General features: G+C 50.2%; 1 protein-coding gene across 1 annotated transcript; it reads left to right on the top strand.

Moving 5' to 3' along the window:
- Positions 1–1,057: 1,057 nt before the first annotated feature.
- On the top strand, positions 1,058–19,321 carry Lactbl1 (lactamase beta like 1). Its single transcript, XM_031376934.1, has 8 exons — positions 1,058–1,174; positions 1,718–1,790; positions 6,191–6,326; positions 9,378–9,487; positions 11,542–11,699; positions 12,992–13,230; positions 16,491–16,596; positions 17,903–19,321. Exons 2-8 carry the CDS (start codon positions 1,779–1,781, stop codon positions 18,885–18,887), a joined length of 1,746 nt encoding a protein of 581 aa, XP_031232794.1. The 5' UTR covers positions 1,058–1,174; positions 1,718–1,778; the 3' UTR covers positions 18,888–19,321.
- The last annotated feature ends 373 nt before the right edge of the window (positions 19,322–19,694 follow it).

Consider the following 19,694-nt stretch of genomic DNA (forward strand, 5'->3'; position numbering starts at 1 on the left):
GGCTGAGTAGGTAATAACCCTGATTAACAAGGGAGACTGCCTCCAGACCTGGGTCAACTTGAGTATGGGGAGGAGTGCCTCAGAAGTCAAAGGTGTCTTTGGGGCACAGATGGGTGCCCCTATGGCAAGCTTTGCAGGCCCTTGCAGTAAACTATCTGCCTCAGATCATTAGCTCTAGCTTTGACATGCCATCCTTGCCCTGGAGGACCTCATAGTCAGTCAGATGGAGGCCTACGGAAGGCACTGGGGAGTGGGAGGGGGCGGGGGTAGTGCAGGGAGGGGGCAGTGTCCTGTGTTCCAGTCTTAGCCCTTGGCACTTCCTGGGAACTTTGAACATCAGCTTCTTTGGATGGATGGAAAGTGTGACAAACTAGATTCTTCTTTGTGCAGTTCTTGTGCAGATCAAAGACAGAGACAGCCTGTAAGATGGCTTAGTAGGTAAAGGTGCTTGCCACCAAGCCTGATGACCTGAATTCAATCCCTGGGACCCACACAGTGGAAAGAGAAAAACACCTCTTGCCAGTTGTCCTCTGACGTTCCAGGAAATCTAAGTCAGTCTTAGTTTTTCTTAGACTAAGAAAAGTCTAAAGTCAGCCTTAGGACCAGATTGGGAGTTTGATACCAGAGCCAAGTCATGATTACCAGCCTTGGCAGAGCTCTTCCTAGGGGGAGGTCCAGGGCTTCTGCTTAATTAGCTGTAGTTATTATTATCTTCATTTTACAAAGAAACTAAGAGAGTTCTACTTCCAGGTAACAGTGGATCTCCTGCTCATTTAATAGAAAGGCTCACACTGTGTTCTCAGAGGTGACTGGAGAACTGATTTGAGATTGGAAAAAAGGGTTCTAAAGGCCGAGGCTCAGGCCCTGGCAGCTGTCTTTTGTCGCCTCTTTCCACCCTGGGTTTCTTTGAGCTCTGGACTATAGCTTCTGTGGTCACATGACATGGATGTCCAGCACTCTGATACATCTGCCCAGCTTCCCTACTGCCAGGGCTTCTGGGAAGCTAATCCTCTAGGCAGAGGGCAGCAAGGGATTAGAGCTGGAGAAATGAGGGCCACATCTGTCACCGCTGGCAGTTTGGGCAAAGCCCATGCTGAGAGCTCAGGAGGACCCTTGAAACACAGGGAACCCAGTGGAAAGAGCTGAATTGTGGATTCTAGTAGATCTTCTGGAAGTGGGTAAGATTCGAGAGCCTGGGCCCTGGCAGATGTTTGTGGGGAAAGGAGCTGGAATTAGATGCTGGTAGATTTGGGGTAGGTTTGGTGTCCGCTTCCAGGTTTGCCTGAGATAGAAGGGTTTCTGGGTCTTCTAGCGCAAGAAGCAGGACAGTTCTGGGCAATTGGGCACTGCAAGTCAGCCAGGCTTCTGAGCTTGGGAAGTGGGGTCCCCCTTCCCCACCATCCTCATCTTACCCCTTTTTCTAGATGTTTTCTGTCCCCTCCTCCAGGTTATGTCTTTATTATTAATTTTATGTGTATGTATGTTTCCCACATTCGTGTTTGTATCATGTGTATGTCTGGTATCCCTGGAGAGTGTCAGATCCCCAGGAACTGTGGTTACAGACAGCTGTGAGCTGCCATGTAGATGCAGGGAATTGAACCCAGATCCTCTGAAATAGCAGCCCGTGCTCTTAACCTTTGAGTCATCTCTCCGGGCCCTGTCTCCCCACTGCTCCCACTTCCCCTTGCATTTGCTCCTCTCCGTTTCCTGTCCACAGGGTCTCCTGGGCTGTAGGCCAGAATCCTTAAGGAGCTGGAATCTCCCTTGCCTTGGGGAAGATGAAGACTCGGGTGAGTCTCAAACAGGAAGTCTCGCATTACCATGGGTTAGCATCCTTAGCCCCTCCCCAGGCACTTGCTCAGTGACTCCGCCCTCCTTCCCGCCCGCCTGCCCGCCCTGCCTGCGTCACCCACATCCTCCCTGGAGCCTCTGCTGCTGCCTGTTTCTCTCTGGAACAAGTACAGGAACTATGAGTTGTTATTGTAACACAGCTTGTTCGCCGATCCATGCTTCCTGCACAGCTCTGCAGGGGCTCACCTGAGCTCTCCCTGGGGGAGGCGCAGTTGTTGGGCTCCATGAGGTGAACTCATTTGTCCAGAGCTGGAATGCGCAGAGCTGAAGTCAGGTTCTGTTTGTTGCCCTTTCCGGAGTATTACACAAGTGATGAGACAGTCTGTCCATGTTTGAGAATGGCTTATTTATTTCACTTAGCACAGTGCATTTAAGTTTCATCCATATTAGTGTATATATAAATACTCTATTCTTTATGTTGCTATGTAACATTCCATTGCGTGGATGTATGAATCATTTTTTTTTATTCATCATTGAAGGATATTTGGTTGATTCAGGCCTTTGAAAAGTTATAAGTAGCTAGGGAGATGGCTCACTTGGTAAAGTGCTCAAGGACCCAAGTTCAATCCCCAGTACTCTATAAAAAAGCTGGGGTGCAGTGGTGTGTACATTCAATCCCAGTGCCAGGGAGGCGGGGACAGGCAGCTCTATGGAGTTCTCTGGCCAGCCGGCTTCCTCTAATCATAGAGCCTCATGTTCCAGCTGGAGATCCTACCTCAAAAAGCAAGTGGAAAGCAATGAAAAAAGGTATCTTATGTTGACTTCTGACCTCTATATGCACACATACACACATATACACATGCATACACACATGCGCACACATACATGCATGCATACACACATGCACACATACATACATGTATACATGCATACATACACACATGTACACATAAATACATACACACATCACATGCGCACACACATACATGCTCATATGCACACATACACATACATTCATACATAAATGCGCACACACAATGCACACATACACACATGTACACACACTCATTTACATATCCACAATACACATATACACACATACACACATACACATGTATACATATGCACATATACATTCATACATACATGCACACACACATGTGCACATATGCTCATGCACACATACACATATACACTTATACACACATGCATACATACACACATACACAATGCACACATACACACATGTATACAAGTACACATACACTTATACACACATGCACATGTACACACATACATTCATGCACACATGCACACATACACTTGTACACAGTGCACATATGCACACATATTCATACATACACGCACACATACACAATACACACTTGTATACATATACACATGTACACATACACCCATGCACACATGTACACATACACCCATGCACACATATACACACTCACACATACACACATACACACATACATTCATACATACATGCACACATACATACATACACACATACATACATGCACTCATACACACATGCATTCATACACACAGAGAAAAATGTAAGAGTAAAGAATGACTTCTGTATGGACCCCAAATTCTAGAGGTGAAAAAAAAATTGTGAAGCTCAGCGGGACTTCCAGATTTAAAAATAAAGATTTGAGCCGGGCAGTGGTGGTGCACACCTTTTGTTTTGTTTTGTTTTGTTTTTTGTTTTTCGAGACATGGTTTCTCTGTGTAGCCCTGGCTGTCCTGGAACTCAATGTGTAAACTAGGCTGGCCTCGAACTCAGAAATCCGTCTGCCACTGCAGGGCAGGGGTGCACACCTTTAATCCCAGCACTTGGGAGGCAGAGGCAGACGGATTTCTAAGTTCGAGGCCAGCCTGGTCTACAGAGTGAGTTCCAGGACAGCTGGGGATACACAGAGAAACCGTGTCTCAAAAAATCAAAATAAAAAAAATAAATAAATAAAAATAAAGATTTAGCAGAATTCCTTCATGATGAAGGGCCACGTCCAGGGTGGGGGATGTCTAGGTTGGCAATGGACCAGGAAGCAGGGCTAAATGTAGACCTGTCTTTTAACTTACAGGACAAGGTTAAATGCTTTAATGTCAAAGCATTTTCTGAGAGGTGGGAAAATGACAATAGCTGGTTGTGTTGAGGAGCAAGGATAATTTACATGGCTGCCTATAAAACTTAGAGTGGGGCCTGCTTCTGTGTATGCCGGCTGTTCCTGCTGCATGGGAATGGTTGAGTCAGAAAGGTAAGTGTCCTAGACGCTCTGTTCCCACAGACAGCAGGGGCTGGCTATTCGGGTACCAAGAGGGTGGAGATCCCTCAAGCCGGCTCACTGCCTCACCCCCGGAACCTGGTGCCCTAGATGCTCTGTTCCACAGACAGCAGGGGCTGGCTATTCGGGTACCAAGAGGGTGGAGATCCCTCAAGCCGGCCCACTGCCTCACCCCCGGAACCTGGTGCCCTAGATGCTCTGTTCCCACAGACAGCAGGGGCTGGCTATTCGGGTACCAAGAGGGCAGAGATCCCTCGCCGGCTCACTGCCTCACCCCTGGAACCTGGTACAGCTCCTGGTGCCTAGTGGCTGCTCAGGAAAAAGAACAGGGACAAGGAAAGGAGCTTTCAGATGCAAGTCACCTGGTCAGATGTAACGGTTGAGAACTGGGCAGAATGTGAAGTTTCCTGGGGAGACGAGAGCAAAGGTCTATTTACCCCAGAGAAAGCATCAATGACAAGCCATAGAAATGACCCCCACAAGTGTCGTTTAGTGAGCTAATGAGGATGTGGGGTCACACACAGGACTAGGGGTGTCCTGGTTTCATTTCTGCTCATCATAGAGTCTCTACCTGTTTTGGAAGGGTGGCATGGGAGCTTCAGGCATGACCACTAGGTGCTCTATCTGTAACTTTAATTTTTTTTTTTTTGATTTTTTTTGGTTTTTTGAGACAGGGTTTCTCTGTATAGCCCTGGCTATCCTGGAACTTACTCTGTAGACCAGGCTGGCCTCGAACTCAGAAATCCACCTGCCTCTGCCTCCCAAGTGCTGGGATTAAAGGCGTGCGCCACCACCACCACCCGGCGGAAATGGACCTGTTTAGAAAGGTTTTTTGGAGCAACTCCCATCTGTGTTGTCTGGAAATCGGCTGTTCAGCTCACAGGTTAGCAGGCAGCAGCAGCTCCATCCACTTGTAATCACTTCATGGGATACATCAGCTGTCCAGTTCTGTAGAGTCAGGATAGCAAACACGAATCAGCAGCGGTGACACGACCTAGCAGAGACAGCTGGGCCTCAGCCTTGGCTCCAGTCAGCAGGAGGGACCAGGAGGGACACCAGAAGTTCTCAGCTGTGCCTCTCTCAGGGAAGTGAAGATCAGTGAAGATTCAAGGCCCACAAGTGTTGCGCAGCTAGCTGTCCCAGCAAGCCGAGTTCAGCTCCCACCTCTGTCTGTTGAGTCCTATTTATCCCCTCCAGACATCCCATGTCCTCCACGGGTCCTGCCTCAGTATGTCTGTCTGTCTCAGCGGACATCACTCTGCCTATCAGCCCAAGTCCAAGAAACTGCAGAAACAGCAGCACACCATCAGAAGTTTTTGGGTGCTTTTCTATCTGTGGAGTCCTGACAAACGCAGCCCAGCCACACAATGTAAGGGGGACCCAAACATTGTGTGGTTAACAAAGAATCCTTCACCACATGTCCTTTCACGTGCTTGCTTTAGCAGAACATCCTCTCTCCTGTGTCTGCTTCAGCCAAACGTTCCTTCAGGAGTCTGCCTTAGCCGTTCACTGAGGAGAGTCCACCTCAGGAAAACACTCCTTCACGTGTCTGCCCAAGACAACTGACTTTCCAAAGAACCCTTAAGTCCCCGCTTCACCAATCCTGGGTTTAAGGAACCTTAAAGGGCAAGAGAGGCAGGTGCCCTGGAAGTGGCTGTGTCAAGACCCACTGTGCGCACCTCAGACACACACTGAGTAAACAGCACACCAAAGGCTACAGAAGAGGAGAAAGTGGATGGGAGTCCCAAACCCTGGCCTGGAGGGCTCTCTTGTGAGGACAGCCAGCTGACAAGAGGAGGGGTGGGCTGGTGTGGAATTGCTCTCCACTAAGGAACTTGTATGTGCTCTCTCCCTTACAGGTTGTGGCCTTGGGAGGGAAACAGGCGTGGGGGGTCGAGGAAGGCTTCCTGGAGGAGGCAGCCTTTCCATGGGACTCTGAGTATCTTGATAAGCACACAGGTTAGGTGAAGGGAGGTGAGGGCATCAGGGCCTGACTAGGCGTGGAGAGCTGTTGAGGTCCTTTCTGTGGTGAGGCCCTTGGTTTCCCAGGTGGCATTGTGGCGAGGGTCCCTTCCTCTCCTGTCTCTTTGTTTCTTCAGGCCCGCCAGCAGCCCTGTCTTCTGAAAGGGAAGAAGAGATGGTTTTTGTGGGCCCTCAGCGGCTTCCTCTTCCTGCTCTCAGCGACCATGACTGGCTGCTTCCTGTGGCAGTACTACCTCCCCAAGCTGCAGGCTGGTGAGTGGGGGTCACTTACTCCCACTCCGCGACATGGGGGCCCCCTGGAGCATCAAGGATCTGAAGGTGGAGCAGGACCATTAAGCACAGGCCTCTGGTCACACTGTCACACTGTTCATCTCTGGCCAGTTCACAAGACCTCTCTGGGCTTGGTCATGCTCTTTTTTTTTTTTTTAAAGGTTTATTTTATTTTATGTGTATGAGTTCACTGTAGCTGTACAGAGGCTATGAGCCATCGTGTGGCTGCTGGGAATTGAACTCAGGATGGCCCTGCTCTCTCCAGCCCCACTGGCTCCAGTGTAATTCACCGTAGCTGTCTTCAGACTTACCAGAAGAGGTATCAGATCTCATTAGGGATGGTTGTGAGCCACCATGTGGTTGCTGGGATTTGAACTCAGGACCTTCGGAAGAGCAGTCAATGCTCTTACCCTCTGAGCCATCTCACCAGCCCTTGGTCACGCTCTTAGAAACAAAGTGAGAATCCTATGGCCATCAGAGTCTTATAAGACATACAGCCTGGAGTCAATTTAGAGTTCCTTGGACGCTCAAAGAGAGGCGGGTGAGACAGCTCAGCCTGTAAAGGCTCCGGCCAGACAAGGCTGGCGACTTGAGCTCCACCCCCTAGGACCCATGTGAAGGACAGAACTGATTCCATAGACTTGGGCTCTGACCTCCACATGCATGCCATGACACATGTGTGCATATGTGCATATGTGTACTAGAAAGCAGAAGCACACACACACACACAATTTAAAATTTTAGTTTTAAAAATTTAGCTGGGCAGGTGGTGATGGCAGACACCTTTAATCCCAGCACTTGGGAGGCAGAGGCAGGAGGATTTCTGAGTTCGAGGCCAGCCTGGTCTACAGAGCGAGTTCCAGGACAGCCAGGGCTACACAGAGAAACCTTGCCTTGCCTCAAAAAAAAAAAGAAAAAGAAAAAGAAAAAAAGTTTAAAGAGTGTTTCCCTTGTTCTGTGGACTGGCCTAGCCCTCACCCCTTTCCAGGACCCCTTCTTTCTACCTAGGACCCCAGAGGGGCACAATCCTCTGTTGCTATGGCATCCGGTATCCCAAGTCTCCATTGCACTGGGGGCAGCCTCTCCCAGCCCTGTCACTCATATTGCCAAAGGCCGGTGCTCAGCAAGGTGCTGGGGCTCCCAGATCCCTGCAGCTACTGCAGACACAGCCCCTCTTAGTGCCTCCCCCGATCTCCTTCTCCAACCCCAGTCCTTTCTTTTCAAGGGACTTCTTTGTTGCTCAAGAAGACAGACTCCAGGGCTGGAGAGAGGGCTCAGTGGTTAAGAGCACTGACTGCTCTTCCAGAGGTCCTGAGTTGAATTCCCAGCAACCTCATGGTGACTCACAACCATCTGTAAAGGGATCTGACGCCCTCTTCTGGAGTGTCTGAAGACAGCTACAGTATACTCACATAAAATAAATAAATAAATCTTTAAAAAAAAAAAAAAAAGACAGACTCCACCAGGGCAGGCTGTTCAGGGGCACATTGCTCAAACTACCAAGCCATGATGGACTAATAAGTCTGCAAAACGAATCCTTAGTGGGAAACCATAAGAGAGACATTTGAAATGCAGGCTGAGCTTTGTGAGCAGATCCAGTGGATGCAAGTCAGAGTCAACTCACGACAAGTTTCCCCAAGTCTGGACAGGCCACATGGGCCATCACATAGATACTTGCCATCAAGCCTGATAACCTGAACTTGATCCCAGGAACCCTCATGGTGTACAGAGAGAAAAAATTCCTACAGGTTGTCCTCTGACCTCAACACTCATGTGGTGGCAAATCTCCCACCAGCCCCGCCAGTGTGCATACTTTCAGGCCCTACCCAGACTCTATAACACATTTTGAGACTCTCCGGGTGCCTTTGTGTGCCTGGCTATAGATGCTAGACCCATCCAGGTCCCATGACTTCTATTTCAAAGATGTCTAAGGAACAAACCACCCCAGGGGCTAGGGGTGTAGCTTAGTGGTGGTGCACTTGCCTACAGTGTGCAAGGCCCTGGGTTCTATCCCCAGCACCATAAAGGAAAAACCAAACAGAACAAACTTGCTGGCTGATTATTTCTCATGGTTCTGAGGGCCAACTGTCAGTCCTATTGCTAGTCTAATCTACCTATTCTCTTCAAGGAAGTATCCAAGTCACTTGGGATTGGAGCCTCTCTGGGGTCTTGTGTTCTTGGGGATAATTTCCCAGGCTTCTCCATGTGATGACAGCTGCTCTTTGGACAAGGGCAGACAAGATTCACTTCATGACCTGCCATCCATGTTCAGTTCTGGGGACACAATGAGCTGTCCCTGCTGCTTGAGACCTAAAACCCCACTGGGATTTCAAGTTCATATCACTCAAACATACAAAAGTAGCTTGAGGTATGGATGGGTGAATGAGTGGATGGATGGATAGATGGTGGAATAGATAGATAGATAGATAGATAGATAGATGGTGGATGGGTGGATGAGTGGATGGATGGATAGATGGTGGAATAGATAGATAGATAGATAGATAGATAGATAGATGGTGGATGGTGGGTGGATGGGTGGATGAGTGGATGGATGGATGGATAGATGGATGGATGGATAGATGGATGATGGATGGATGGATGGATGGTGGGTGGATGGGTAGATGAGTGGATGGATGGATGGATAGATGGGTGGTAGATGGATGGATGGATGGTGGGTAGATGGGTAGATGAGTGGATAGATGGATGGATAGATGGATGGTGGGTGGATGGATGGGTGGATGGTAGGTAGGTAGATGGGTAGATGAGTGGATGGATGGATGGTGGTGAGGCTGAGCCTGTCAGGAAGAAGGAGAGGGTGAAGACTGGTAGCTGACCCGAAGGGACTCAATCTTAAGGTCACACTATCCCTTGGCCTTTTGGCTGGCCCATGATTGACTGCTTTCTGGTAAGACTCCTGCTGGTCAGAGGATGTTGCCAAGACATGGCTCTGGCCTTTGCTGCAGCCTCCTTGTCCTCTAAGATGCTTCTCTGTCCTTGATCTGACCTCTTCTGTCCTTGATATGCACCCTTTAGGTTCCTTGAAGCCAGAGGTGCCCCCAGCCCCGGTGAGGATGTGTCCCAGGCACCCTGAGCTTGTGCCTCTTGCTCACCCCCTGCCAGTGCTGAAAGAGGCCTTGGAGAAGGTTAGTGATGGCGTACGAGGTTCCCGGGAGTGTGGTAATGCTCGGCAGAGGAGGATTATTACTCTCTGTGCTGTGGCATTCGCTCAACATGCTTTTGTTTGTTTGTTTTTGTTTTTTTAGTAGAAAACAAAACTGTAGAACAGCCCCAGCTGTGCTGGAATTTGATTTGTAGATCAGGCTGGCCTCACAGATAGACTGCCCTGCCTTGGCTCCCTGAGAGCTGGGATTAAAGGCCTGAGTCACCATGCCCAGCTTTCAATGTGCATTTTTAAAAAAAGATTTATTTATTATGTGTAATTACACTGTAGCTGTCTTCAGACACACCAGAAGAGGGCGTCAGACCTTATTACGGATGGTTGTGAGCCACTGTGTGGTTGCTGGGATTTGAACTCAGGATCTGTGGAAGAGCAGTCAGTGCTCTTAACCACTGAGCCATCTCTCCAGCCCTCAATGTGCATTTCTCTCCTTTTTTTTGTTTTTGTTTTTGTTTTTTGCTTTTTGTTTTTTGAGACAGGGTTTCTCTGTGTAGCCCTAGCTGTCCTGGAACTCACTCTGTAGACCAGGCTGGCCTCAAACTCAGAAATCCGCCTGCCTCTGCCTCCCAAGTGTTGGGATTAGAGGTGTGTGCCACCACCACCAGGTGAAGTACGTTGTAGTGGTTTGAATATGCTCTGCCCATAGGGAGTGGTACTGTTAGGAGATGTGGCCTTGGTTTTTTGTTTTGTTTTGTGTTTTCCAGACAGGGTTTCTCTGTATAGCCCTGACTTTCTGGAACTCACTCTGTAGACCAGGCTGGCCTCGAACTCAGAAATCCACCTGCCTCTGCCTCCCAAGTGCTGGGATTAAAGGTGTGCACCACCACCGCCCAAGATGTAGAACTCTTGGCTCCTTCTCCAGTACGTTGTCTGTCTGGATGCTACCATGCCCTTCTACCCCGACCCCCCTGATGATAATGGACTAAACCTGTAAGCCAGTCCCAACTAAATGTTGTCCCTTATAATGGTTGCTCTGGTCATGCTGTCCCTTCACAGCAATGGCAACCCTAAGACACATGTGCTTCCTTACCTGCTTCCTCCAGTCAGTCTGTCCCCTCTCCCTCTGGCCTACAACTTACTCTGTAGGCAACAAAACAAAAAGATAACACATATTTTTGACTCAGGAGCAAGACTGAAGATTAGGAGCCAGGCACTAGTGGCACACACACACACACACACACACACACACACTCATATCCTTTAGGGAGCCCTATGTCTAAGACAGGTGAGTCAGGCTGTCGGGCTCTGCCACTGGGCAGTGAGGGAATAAAGGGGTGGTAGGGTAACCTTGTCCCACCAGAGCTCCGGCATTCTGGGTGGGCAGACTCAGGAGACTGCCAGTGCGCTCTCCACTCCACCGGGTGCGGATCTGGCTGTGGAAGCCACGATATCCTAGTCCGAGGGCGTGAAGAGGGAGCAGTTCCGTGGGTTCTCAGTCTTGGCATCCCAGATGTCACTGGATTCTCATGAATTGGGGCCCCAGAGGCAGCTCAGTCAGCCCGGGGACCAAAGGAAGAAAAGGGGGCGCCAGGTGGTTCCTGAGCTGGGCGAGAGGTGAGAGTAAGAACAAGAAGAGTAAGAAAGAGGGGAGGGGGGAAATAGCCCCTTTGATGGTGGGCTGGGCTACCATCCCGTTCCCAGGTAATTGTAGGGGGGGACATACCTGGCTGTAGTCAAGCGACTGGGGGTGGAGTCCAGCCAGAATACTGGGAGCTTGGGGCCTTGTCTAGCTACAGGATAATGGAGTTGGAGGGCTCATGGTATCAGATGTCTATGTCTGGGGGCGTAGCTTTACTGTTCAATCCCTTGTAGAATTTTCTACCGGGTCTCTGGAGTAAGCCTCGCTCAACCAGGAATACAGACTGACTTTCACGGTCCAACATCAGGCCCTCACAGGGTATGAGATCTCAGGGTCTGTAGGTTCTTAGGGTACAGGGCAGGTATGGCCTTGGGAACAGGTGGGTGTGCTGGGGCAGGGACTGTTCCTGCACCCACATTCTGCTCCTTTTCTCTCTCGAGGTGGATGGGATTCTGCGTAAGGCGATGTTGGCCCCAGGCCTGGCTGCCATGTCTGCCCTGGTCATCCATAATGACACTGTGCTCTGGACTGGGAACTTCGGAAGGAAGAACGGCTCAGATCCAAATTCTGGAACCCCTAATGAGTATACCATGTACCGGTTAGTGGGGTGCCCTCCAGGGTCTCAGAAGGGATACTCAGAATGGCAAGCCAGCCAAGCAGATGTAGGAGGCAGGACATTCAAAAGAAATGTGGCCGGGGCCCCAGCTGCAGCGGCCCCAGCTGCCGGACCTGATAGTTCTATAGGAGACAGAGGTCCAGAGAAGACCAGGAAGTCCCTGTGGAAGACCACAGGGACCACAGGCCAAATGAGGAAAGGATCCTGTCTCCTCTCCACGTGCCACCTAGAAATGATCACCAGCCCTCAGGCCTGTTCTATATCCCTGTGAGGGAGTGGCACTGACCCAGCTGGAGGCAGCTGGGGAAACCCGTGGCTGCGTGTCCAGATCTTCTCTTCCCAGGTGCTGTCTGCAGAGTCCTCAAAGCTTCCAGGGATATTGTGGGGACTTCGGGGGTTCTGCAACCAACAGTCTAACTCTCAGAAAGGTCTAGTAACTTGACCAAGGCCCCAGAGCCAGTGAGAGATAGGACTGACCAAGCCCAGTTCAGCCCCAGTACTAATGTGGTAAGAGGGTTAGTGAGGATGGGTGCTGAACTGCCCATCCTATCCCAGCTTTCTGGTACATCCTAAGCATCCTTAGGCACCTCTGCAGAGCCTGGGGATTCAGCCCAAGATGCAGACTGGAAGAAAAAGTATCCCTCCGCTCAGGACAGCCGATACCGAGTTCTCAGCACAAAGATTTGTCCCAGGCAGACAGAGGACAGGGACAAGGGACAAAGGCAGGAGATAGAGAAAGAGGGAGAAGGGTAGGGGAACAAGAGAGAGGAGGACATGCAGGGAGGACATGCAGGACGAAGGACTGCCCCTGGATAGAGGAGACAGACGCAGCACATAGAAAGATGTTGGTTTATAAAGGTACAAGGGGAAATCCCATTTTAGAAGGAGGTGTTTAATTTTAATTGGGCATGTTAATTTCGTGAGCCAAAGGGGGCTTTTGATTGCTGGACTTCGATTCTTTGATAGCTGGACCTTGGTAGATACTCCTCAGGAGGAGGAAATGGCCAAATAGGGGAACAGACCTTGGTGGCCAGCTTTGGAAATGTAATTTAATGTTTTATTGCAAAGCAGAGAGATTGAGGAAAAGTGCAAGGTCTGTCAGAGCCATGCTCTCCAGAGCAGGCCAAACCTATGCTTGCCACACTTGAGCTGGTGAGGGTTCCTTCACAGCCTAGGGTAGAATCTAGCATGTGAGAAGCTGAAGGCTGGGCACTGGGTGGGGAGTGGGTATGTGGCTGACAGGTTGCCCTCTGCACTCCTATATCCCAACACAGGATTGCCAGCATCTCCAAGATCTTCCCTGTCCTGATGCTCTATCGCCTGTGGGAGGAGGGCATCGTGGACTCTTTGGATGATCCTCTGGAGCGCTATGCCAGCACATTCTCCATCAACAACCCGTTGGGCACAGCCCAAGGCTCTGAAACACAGGACCCAACGGGGGAATTTGAAGAGATGGGCTCCCTCCCAAAGCCATCCCCTGTCACTCTCCGGAGGATGGCCAGTCAGTTGTCAGGTGAGCCTCGGAATTGTCCAGCTGAGCCAGTCTATGCCAGAGGGGCTTGGGGCAGACATCTGACACAGATTCCCAGCCATTAGGACCCTGCTCTGGTTCCCGAGTGGCCATGCTTCCAAACCCCTGGCCATGGGAGGTGGCAGAGTAGAATGAGCTGAGACAAACCTGGGATTTTTTTTTTTTTGGTTTTTCAAGACAGGGCTTCTCTGTGTAGCCCTGGCTGTCCTGGAACTCACTCTATAGACCAGGCTGGCCTCAAACTCAGAAATCCGCTTGCCTCTGCCTCCCAAGTGCTGGGATTAAAGGCGTGTGCCACCACCGCCCGGCCGGGATTCTTTTTTAAAACTTATTTTTAAAATGTGTGTGTGTGTGTGTGTGTGTGCATGCGCATATGCACATGAGTATATGCTGTATGCATATGATTGCCCACAGAGGTGTTATTCCGATCCTCCAGGACTGGAGCTACAGGTGAGTTCTAGGGACTGAACTTGGGTCTTTTGGAAAAAGCAGCTTTAGCTGTTATCTCTCCAGCACTGGGACTTTTATTTTATTTTATTTTATTTTATTGAGACAGGGTCTCTTGAAGCCCAGGCTGGCTTCAAATTCATTCTGTGGCTCAGGATGACCCTGAACTTTTGATCCTTTCTCTAGCTCCCCAGAGCTAAGATTATATGTATGTGTGTCCCTATATCTAATATGTCATTGTTGGGGAAGGAACTCAGGGCTTCACACATGCTAAGAAAGCGTTGCACCTGCTGAGCTCTGTTCCTGGCCTGAACCTGGGAATACAGATCAGGCAGGAAAACAAGTTCACAGACAAACAAGTCAGGATCCATGTTCAATGCCAGTGTCAAGGCAACAAGTTAAAAATCAATAGTGAGCCGGGCAGTGGTGGTACATGCCTTTAATCTCAGCACTTGAGAGGCAGACGCAGGTGGATTTCTGAGTTCGAGGCCAGCCTGGTCTACAGAGTGAGTTCCAGGACAGCCAGGGCTATACAGAGAAACCCTGTCTTGAAAAAACCAAAAAAAAAAAAAAAAAAAAAAAAAAAAAAAAAAAATAAATAAATAAAATAAATAAAAATAAAAATAAATAAGTAAATAAAATAAAAAAATAAAAATCAGTAGGGAACTCTACCGTGAAGACCTAGACTTCCTGAGCGTATTGAGAGATCACGTGGAAAGCCACAGCCCACAGGCCATGGATGAAAGGCAGAGCTGACATCACACAGAAAGGGCTCGGAAGAAACAGTAAAAGATGAAAAACAACCTTTGTTCACTGCAACATACATGCAAATTCAAACTACACAGAGACACACTTTCCCTGTCAGACCAAAAAAGATCAAAATCGTAGGTACACTGAATGGAGTACAGTGTACTCCACACCAGAGGGGGGAATTTAAATTGATGACCCCCTGGGCTGGATAGTTTTATGTCAACTTGACAGAAGCTAAAGTCATGTGCAAGAAGGGAATCGCAATTAGGAAAATGCCTCCGTTACATTGGGGTATAGACAAGCCTGTAGGGTGTTTTGTTACTTAGTGATTGATGGGGAGGGCCCAGCCCATTGTGGGTGGGGCCATCCCTGGGCTGGTGGTCCTGGGTTCTTTAAGAAAGCAGGCTGAGCAAGTCTGGAGGAGTAATCCAGTAAGCAACATCCCTCCATGGCCTCTGTATCAGTGCCTGCCTTCAGGTTCCTGTTCTTGTTTCAGTTCCTGCCTTGGCTTCCCTCCATGAACTGTGATGTGTGAGCCAAATAGAGCCTTTTCTCCCCAAGTTGCTTTGGTCACGGTGTTTTCATCACAGTAATAGAAATCCTAAGACACCCCCAATAAACAAACAAACAAATGGATAAAACCTGCATGACGGCAAATTCAAATATGTATCGCAACCGTTTTCTCACCTTTTCTTTTAGTGACATAAGGTCTCACTTAGCCCAGGCTTTCCTCATACTCTCTATGTAGCTGAAGATGACTTTGAAATCCTGATCCTCCTGCCTCCACCTCCCGAGTGTGGTCTCCATGCCAGGCTGTTTGTCACCATTGACTGTGGCTGGAGATCAGTAGTACAGTGTGCACTTGGCTCTGAACTGAGCTCCAGCCATAGAGGGAAAAGGGGCATATATTCCCTATGAGTGAGAAATTTTATTTCTAGAAAATTCTACTGAAGGTGACCTCACCCTGTGTAGCATAAAGCATGCTCACAAGTATTCTCTGCATAGTGATTACTGTAACAAGAGAGGAGCCAGTGTTGGGTTATAGGCATGTAGCCCAGCACTCCCAAGAGAAGGCAAGGGGATCAGGAGTTCAAGGTCATCCTGGGCTACATACTGAGTTCAAAGCCACTCTGGGCTCCCAGGAAACCCTCTCAGAAGACTAAAACCTAAAACAAGAAGAAATAATCTCCCTGTAGATAATAATCCCTCTAGAGGAATGGCTATGACATAAAATATTGTATAGCTCTAAATGATAGTGTTCTTTGTTTACTGATATGAAATAAAATGTTAAGGAGGAGAAAAGTACATGTATTATATATACTACAAAAATAAACATGAAAATATATAAAAATAGTATATAAACACACTAACTATAAAAACGTGTTTATGGTGAGGCAAGTGTAATGTGCATGATTATATAACATGCTGCATATCATATAAATATTATTCTTGTTTACATCTTTAATTCGTTCTAGTGTGTGTGGGTGGGTGACATGCATGCCATGACACTTGTACAGATGTCAGAGGACAATTTGTGGGAGTTCTTTCCACCATGGGCATTCTACGGATTAAACTCAAGGACTGTTGGCAAGCACCTTTACCAGATAAGCCATCTTGCCAGCCCTAAATATTAAATATTTCAAGATGTAGTAATGCCTCTGGAAGGACCAGGCTTGCTGGTACCTGCCTACAATCCCAACACTCGGGAGGGAGAGTGGAGAGAAGAAAGACACAAGAATGCTTGCTGCCGGGCAGTAGTGGCGCACGCCTTTAATCCCAGCACTTGGGAGGCAGAGGCAGGTGGATTTCTGAGTTCGAGGCCAGCCTGGTCTACAGAGTGGGTTCCAGGACAGCCAGGGCTACACAGAGAAACCCTGTCTCAAAAAACAAAACAAAACAAAACAAAAAAAAGTTTGCTTCCAGGAAAGGGAATGGGTGGCCGGCTGCAGTGGGAGGCATGAGGAAAATGATTCAAGGTTGTTCTAGGGAAGGGACTTCCCCAGCGGTGCACAGGTCTGACAGGTCTCACCACTGCTCTTTCCCAGGACTGCCCCGAAGGCTCCGGGGCACTTCACTGCTGTGGAGAGGCAGCACCCAGGAGGCTCTGAGCCTGCTTAAGGATGACGTCCTGGTGGCTGACCCAGGAACCAGGTGAGGAGTGTGCTCTGACGTCCAGCCTCACATCCTACCAGATGGTCAGGGTCAGGAAGGCTCTGGGTTCGCTGAATAGACTCCATGATACACACACCCAGAGGGACTAAGGCCTATAGGGGTGAGCATAGCAAGGTTTGGGAGAGCTGGGCCCAGAACCCAGGTCTGTTCCAATCTCCCTGCCCCTCATCAACTGGATTGGTTATTAAGAATCTACTTGGGGGGCTGGAGAGATAGCTGAGCAACTAAGAACTGGCTGTTCTTCCAGAGGTCCTGGTGGTACACAACCATCTGTAATGGGATCTGATGCCCTCTTCTGGCACACAGGTGCACATGCAGATAGAACCTTCTTATACATAAAATACATAAATCTTAAAAAACAAAAAGGGAATCCTACTTAATCCCAACACTTGGGAAGCTGAGGCAGGAGGATGAAAGCCAGTTTGGGCTACACAATGAGATTTTCTAAACCAACCAACCAAAACCAAAAACCAAGAAGCAATCAAGGAGACTCCCCGCCCCAGCATCTGTTAAGCACTGGCTACACCATGACCAAAGCACCTTTTTTTCTTTTTTTCTTTTTGGTTTTTTTTGAGACAGGGTTTCTCTGTGTAGCCCTGGCTGTCCTGGAACTCACTCTGCAGACCAGGCTGGCCTCGAACTCAGAAATTCACCTGCCTCTGCCTCCCAAGTGCTGCCAAAGTAACTTTTATAAAGGAAAACATTTAATTGGGGTTGGCTTCAGAGATTTAGTCCACTAACATCATGGTGGGAGGAAGCAAGGCAGTGTGCAGGCAGATGTGGGGCGGGCTGGAGGAGTCAAGAATTCTCCATGTTGAGCTGAAACGAGCAGAGGAGGGCTGGGTGGAGCTTATGCATAGGAGGCCTCAAAGCCCACCTACACAGTAACACAATCTCTCCGACAAGGCCACACCTCCTCCGATGAGGCCACACCTTCTAGTAGTTCCACTTCCCACAGGCCAAGCATATTCAAACCACCACACTGACCAGGGCCCTTTTTACAGTGTACACTGGTGAGGGGAGACACAGTGAAGAAATAAATGAAACAAATGAGTTTTGTCATGATGGATATGAGTAGTGTGCAGTTAAAAGTCTGACCACTGAACAAGAAGTCCAGCTTTGAGAGCTTGGGGTAGCGGGTGAGGGATACGACAAGTGGACAGGGCCAAATTTCCCTCTGCTTCTCCAAATACTAGCCTTGCTTCCTTTCTCACCCTCCTGGTGCCATCCCACTGTCCTGGGGATCACATAGAGTACCCCATCCTTGCCCCTTTTCTCCCTCCAGATGCCACTACAGCACGCTGGCCTTCTCTCTCCTAGCCCATGTGCTGGCTGCGCACAGGGCACAGGGCGACTACGAGCGCTGGGTGTCTGAGCAGGTGCTGGAACCGCTGGGGATGAGTGACACCGGCTTTGCACTGACGGGAGCAGTGCGTGCTCGTCTGGCTGCTGGCTTCTACGGTAGCGGCAGGTCCGCCCCGCTCTACGATCTGGGCTGGTACCGGCCATCGGGCCAGATGTACTCCACAGCTGCAGACCTGGCCAGGCTTGCGGCTGCGCTCCTGGGTGCAGGACCCCGACGGCTGCTACGACCGGACAGCCTGGCCACACTGCTAGCACCCCTGCGCGCCTGCGCCCACGGCTACTTTGCTAGTGAAACCGGCACACCCTGGGAGTTCCACGAGAGGCGCGGATACCGCGTGGCGCGCAAGGATGGCGACTTGGACGGCTATGCCGCCAGCCTGGCGCTCGTGCCACCGCTGCGCTTGGGATTTGTGCTGTTGCTGGCCGGGCCTCGCCCTCCCACGCGCGACCTGGTGGCCGACGCCCTGGATACGCTGCTGCCGGCCCTGGAGCGCGCCTTGCGCGAGGCGGAGCTTGCCCCCGCGCCCCCGCCCCGCGCGCGCCCGTTCGCCGGCTTCTTCACCTTCGCTAACCGCACCTTTTACGAGGTGCGCGCCGCCGGGCCGCGTGGCGAGCTGCGCTTGCGCCAGTTTGGGCCGCGCGTGGAGGCGCTCGTGCCCGCCGCCTTCCGATCGCTCGCTCTGCGCCACGTGCGCGGCCGCGTCTTCCAGCTGCACGTGGCGCGCGCGTTCCCGTGCACGCTGCCGCTAGCAGACGCCTGGCTGTCCCTGGAGGCCCAGCACGGGCAGCTGGTGCGGTTCTACCCGCTGGATCGTCACGGGCTGGCGCCAGGCTTCGACGTACCGGGCCTCAACACCTACGGAGTGCTGCGCCTGCCACGCAGGCCGGTGTTCGGCTCCCAGTGAGCTGGGCATCCCCACGCGCGCGCGTCCACACATGCCTTTGCGTCGCCCACGCTTGCAACCCTCCGCTTACCTCCAGCCTGCCCACGCCCACCTGCAGCTCTCCTCTTATCTGCAGCCTCCCGGTCCTCTCCAATCCCTCCGGCACCTCCCCCCAACCCCGTAGCTTCTCAAGCGTGCAGCCTCTCTCACCCCACACTGCCTGACACCTTCTTGCTTCTCCCCAAACCCCCTCTGCATTTACAACCCTCTCTGCATTTAGCCTCACGCCACTTCAGCCTCTTCACACCTGCAACCTCCCCTGTATGGTGTCTCTCCCACTCCAGCGGTCCCCTTCCTCCAGCTTCCTACCCGTGCTTGGCAGGGAGGCTAACCGGAGAACACAGTAGTTGGCAAAGTTGGGTCTTCTTGGACCACAGCTGGTTTCAAACTCCTTTTATTCACCTGAGAGGAAGAGTTACACAGGAACTTACAGTAAGCATTTAAATATTTAGGCATTGTCCATACCAGATAATACAGATCAGTGCTTGTGTCTGTTGCAACAAGGACAAAATCTGTGTCTCTTTTAAAAACTGCTCTTGGGCTGGGGGATGTCGCTCAGAAAATAGAGAGCTTGTGCAGCACCCCCCAAAAAAGGTGTGGTGGTTCCCACCTGTGACTCCACGACTGGGGAGGAGGAGGAGGTAGGTGGATCAGAAGGTTCAGGCCACCAGAGACACCGTTTAAAAGAACAATAGTTTGTTTTGTTTTGTTTTTTCGAGACAGGGTTTCTCTATGTAGCCCTGGCTGTCCTGGAACTCACTCTGTAGA

This window comes from Mastomys coucha, unplaced genomic scaffold (assembly GCF_008632895.1).
Source record: "Mastomys coucha isolate ucsf_1 unplaced genomic scaffold, UCSF_Mcou_1 pScaffold18, whole genome shotgun sequence".
Taxonomy (NCBI): domain Eukaryota; kingdom Metazoa; phylum Chordata; class Mammalia; order Rodentia; family Muridae; genus Mastomys; species Mastomys coucha.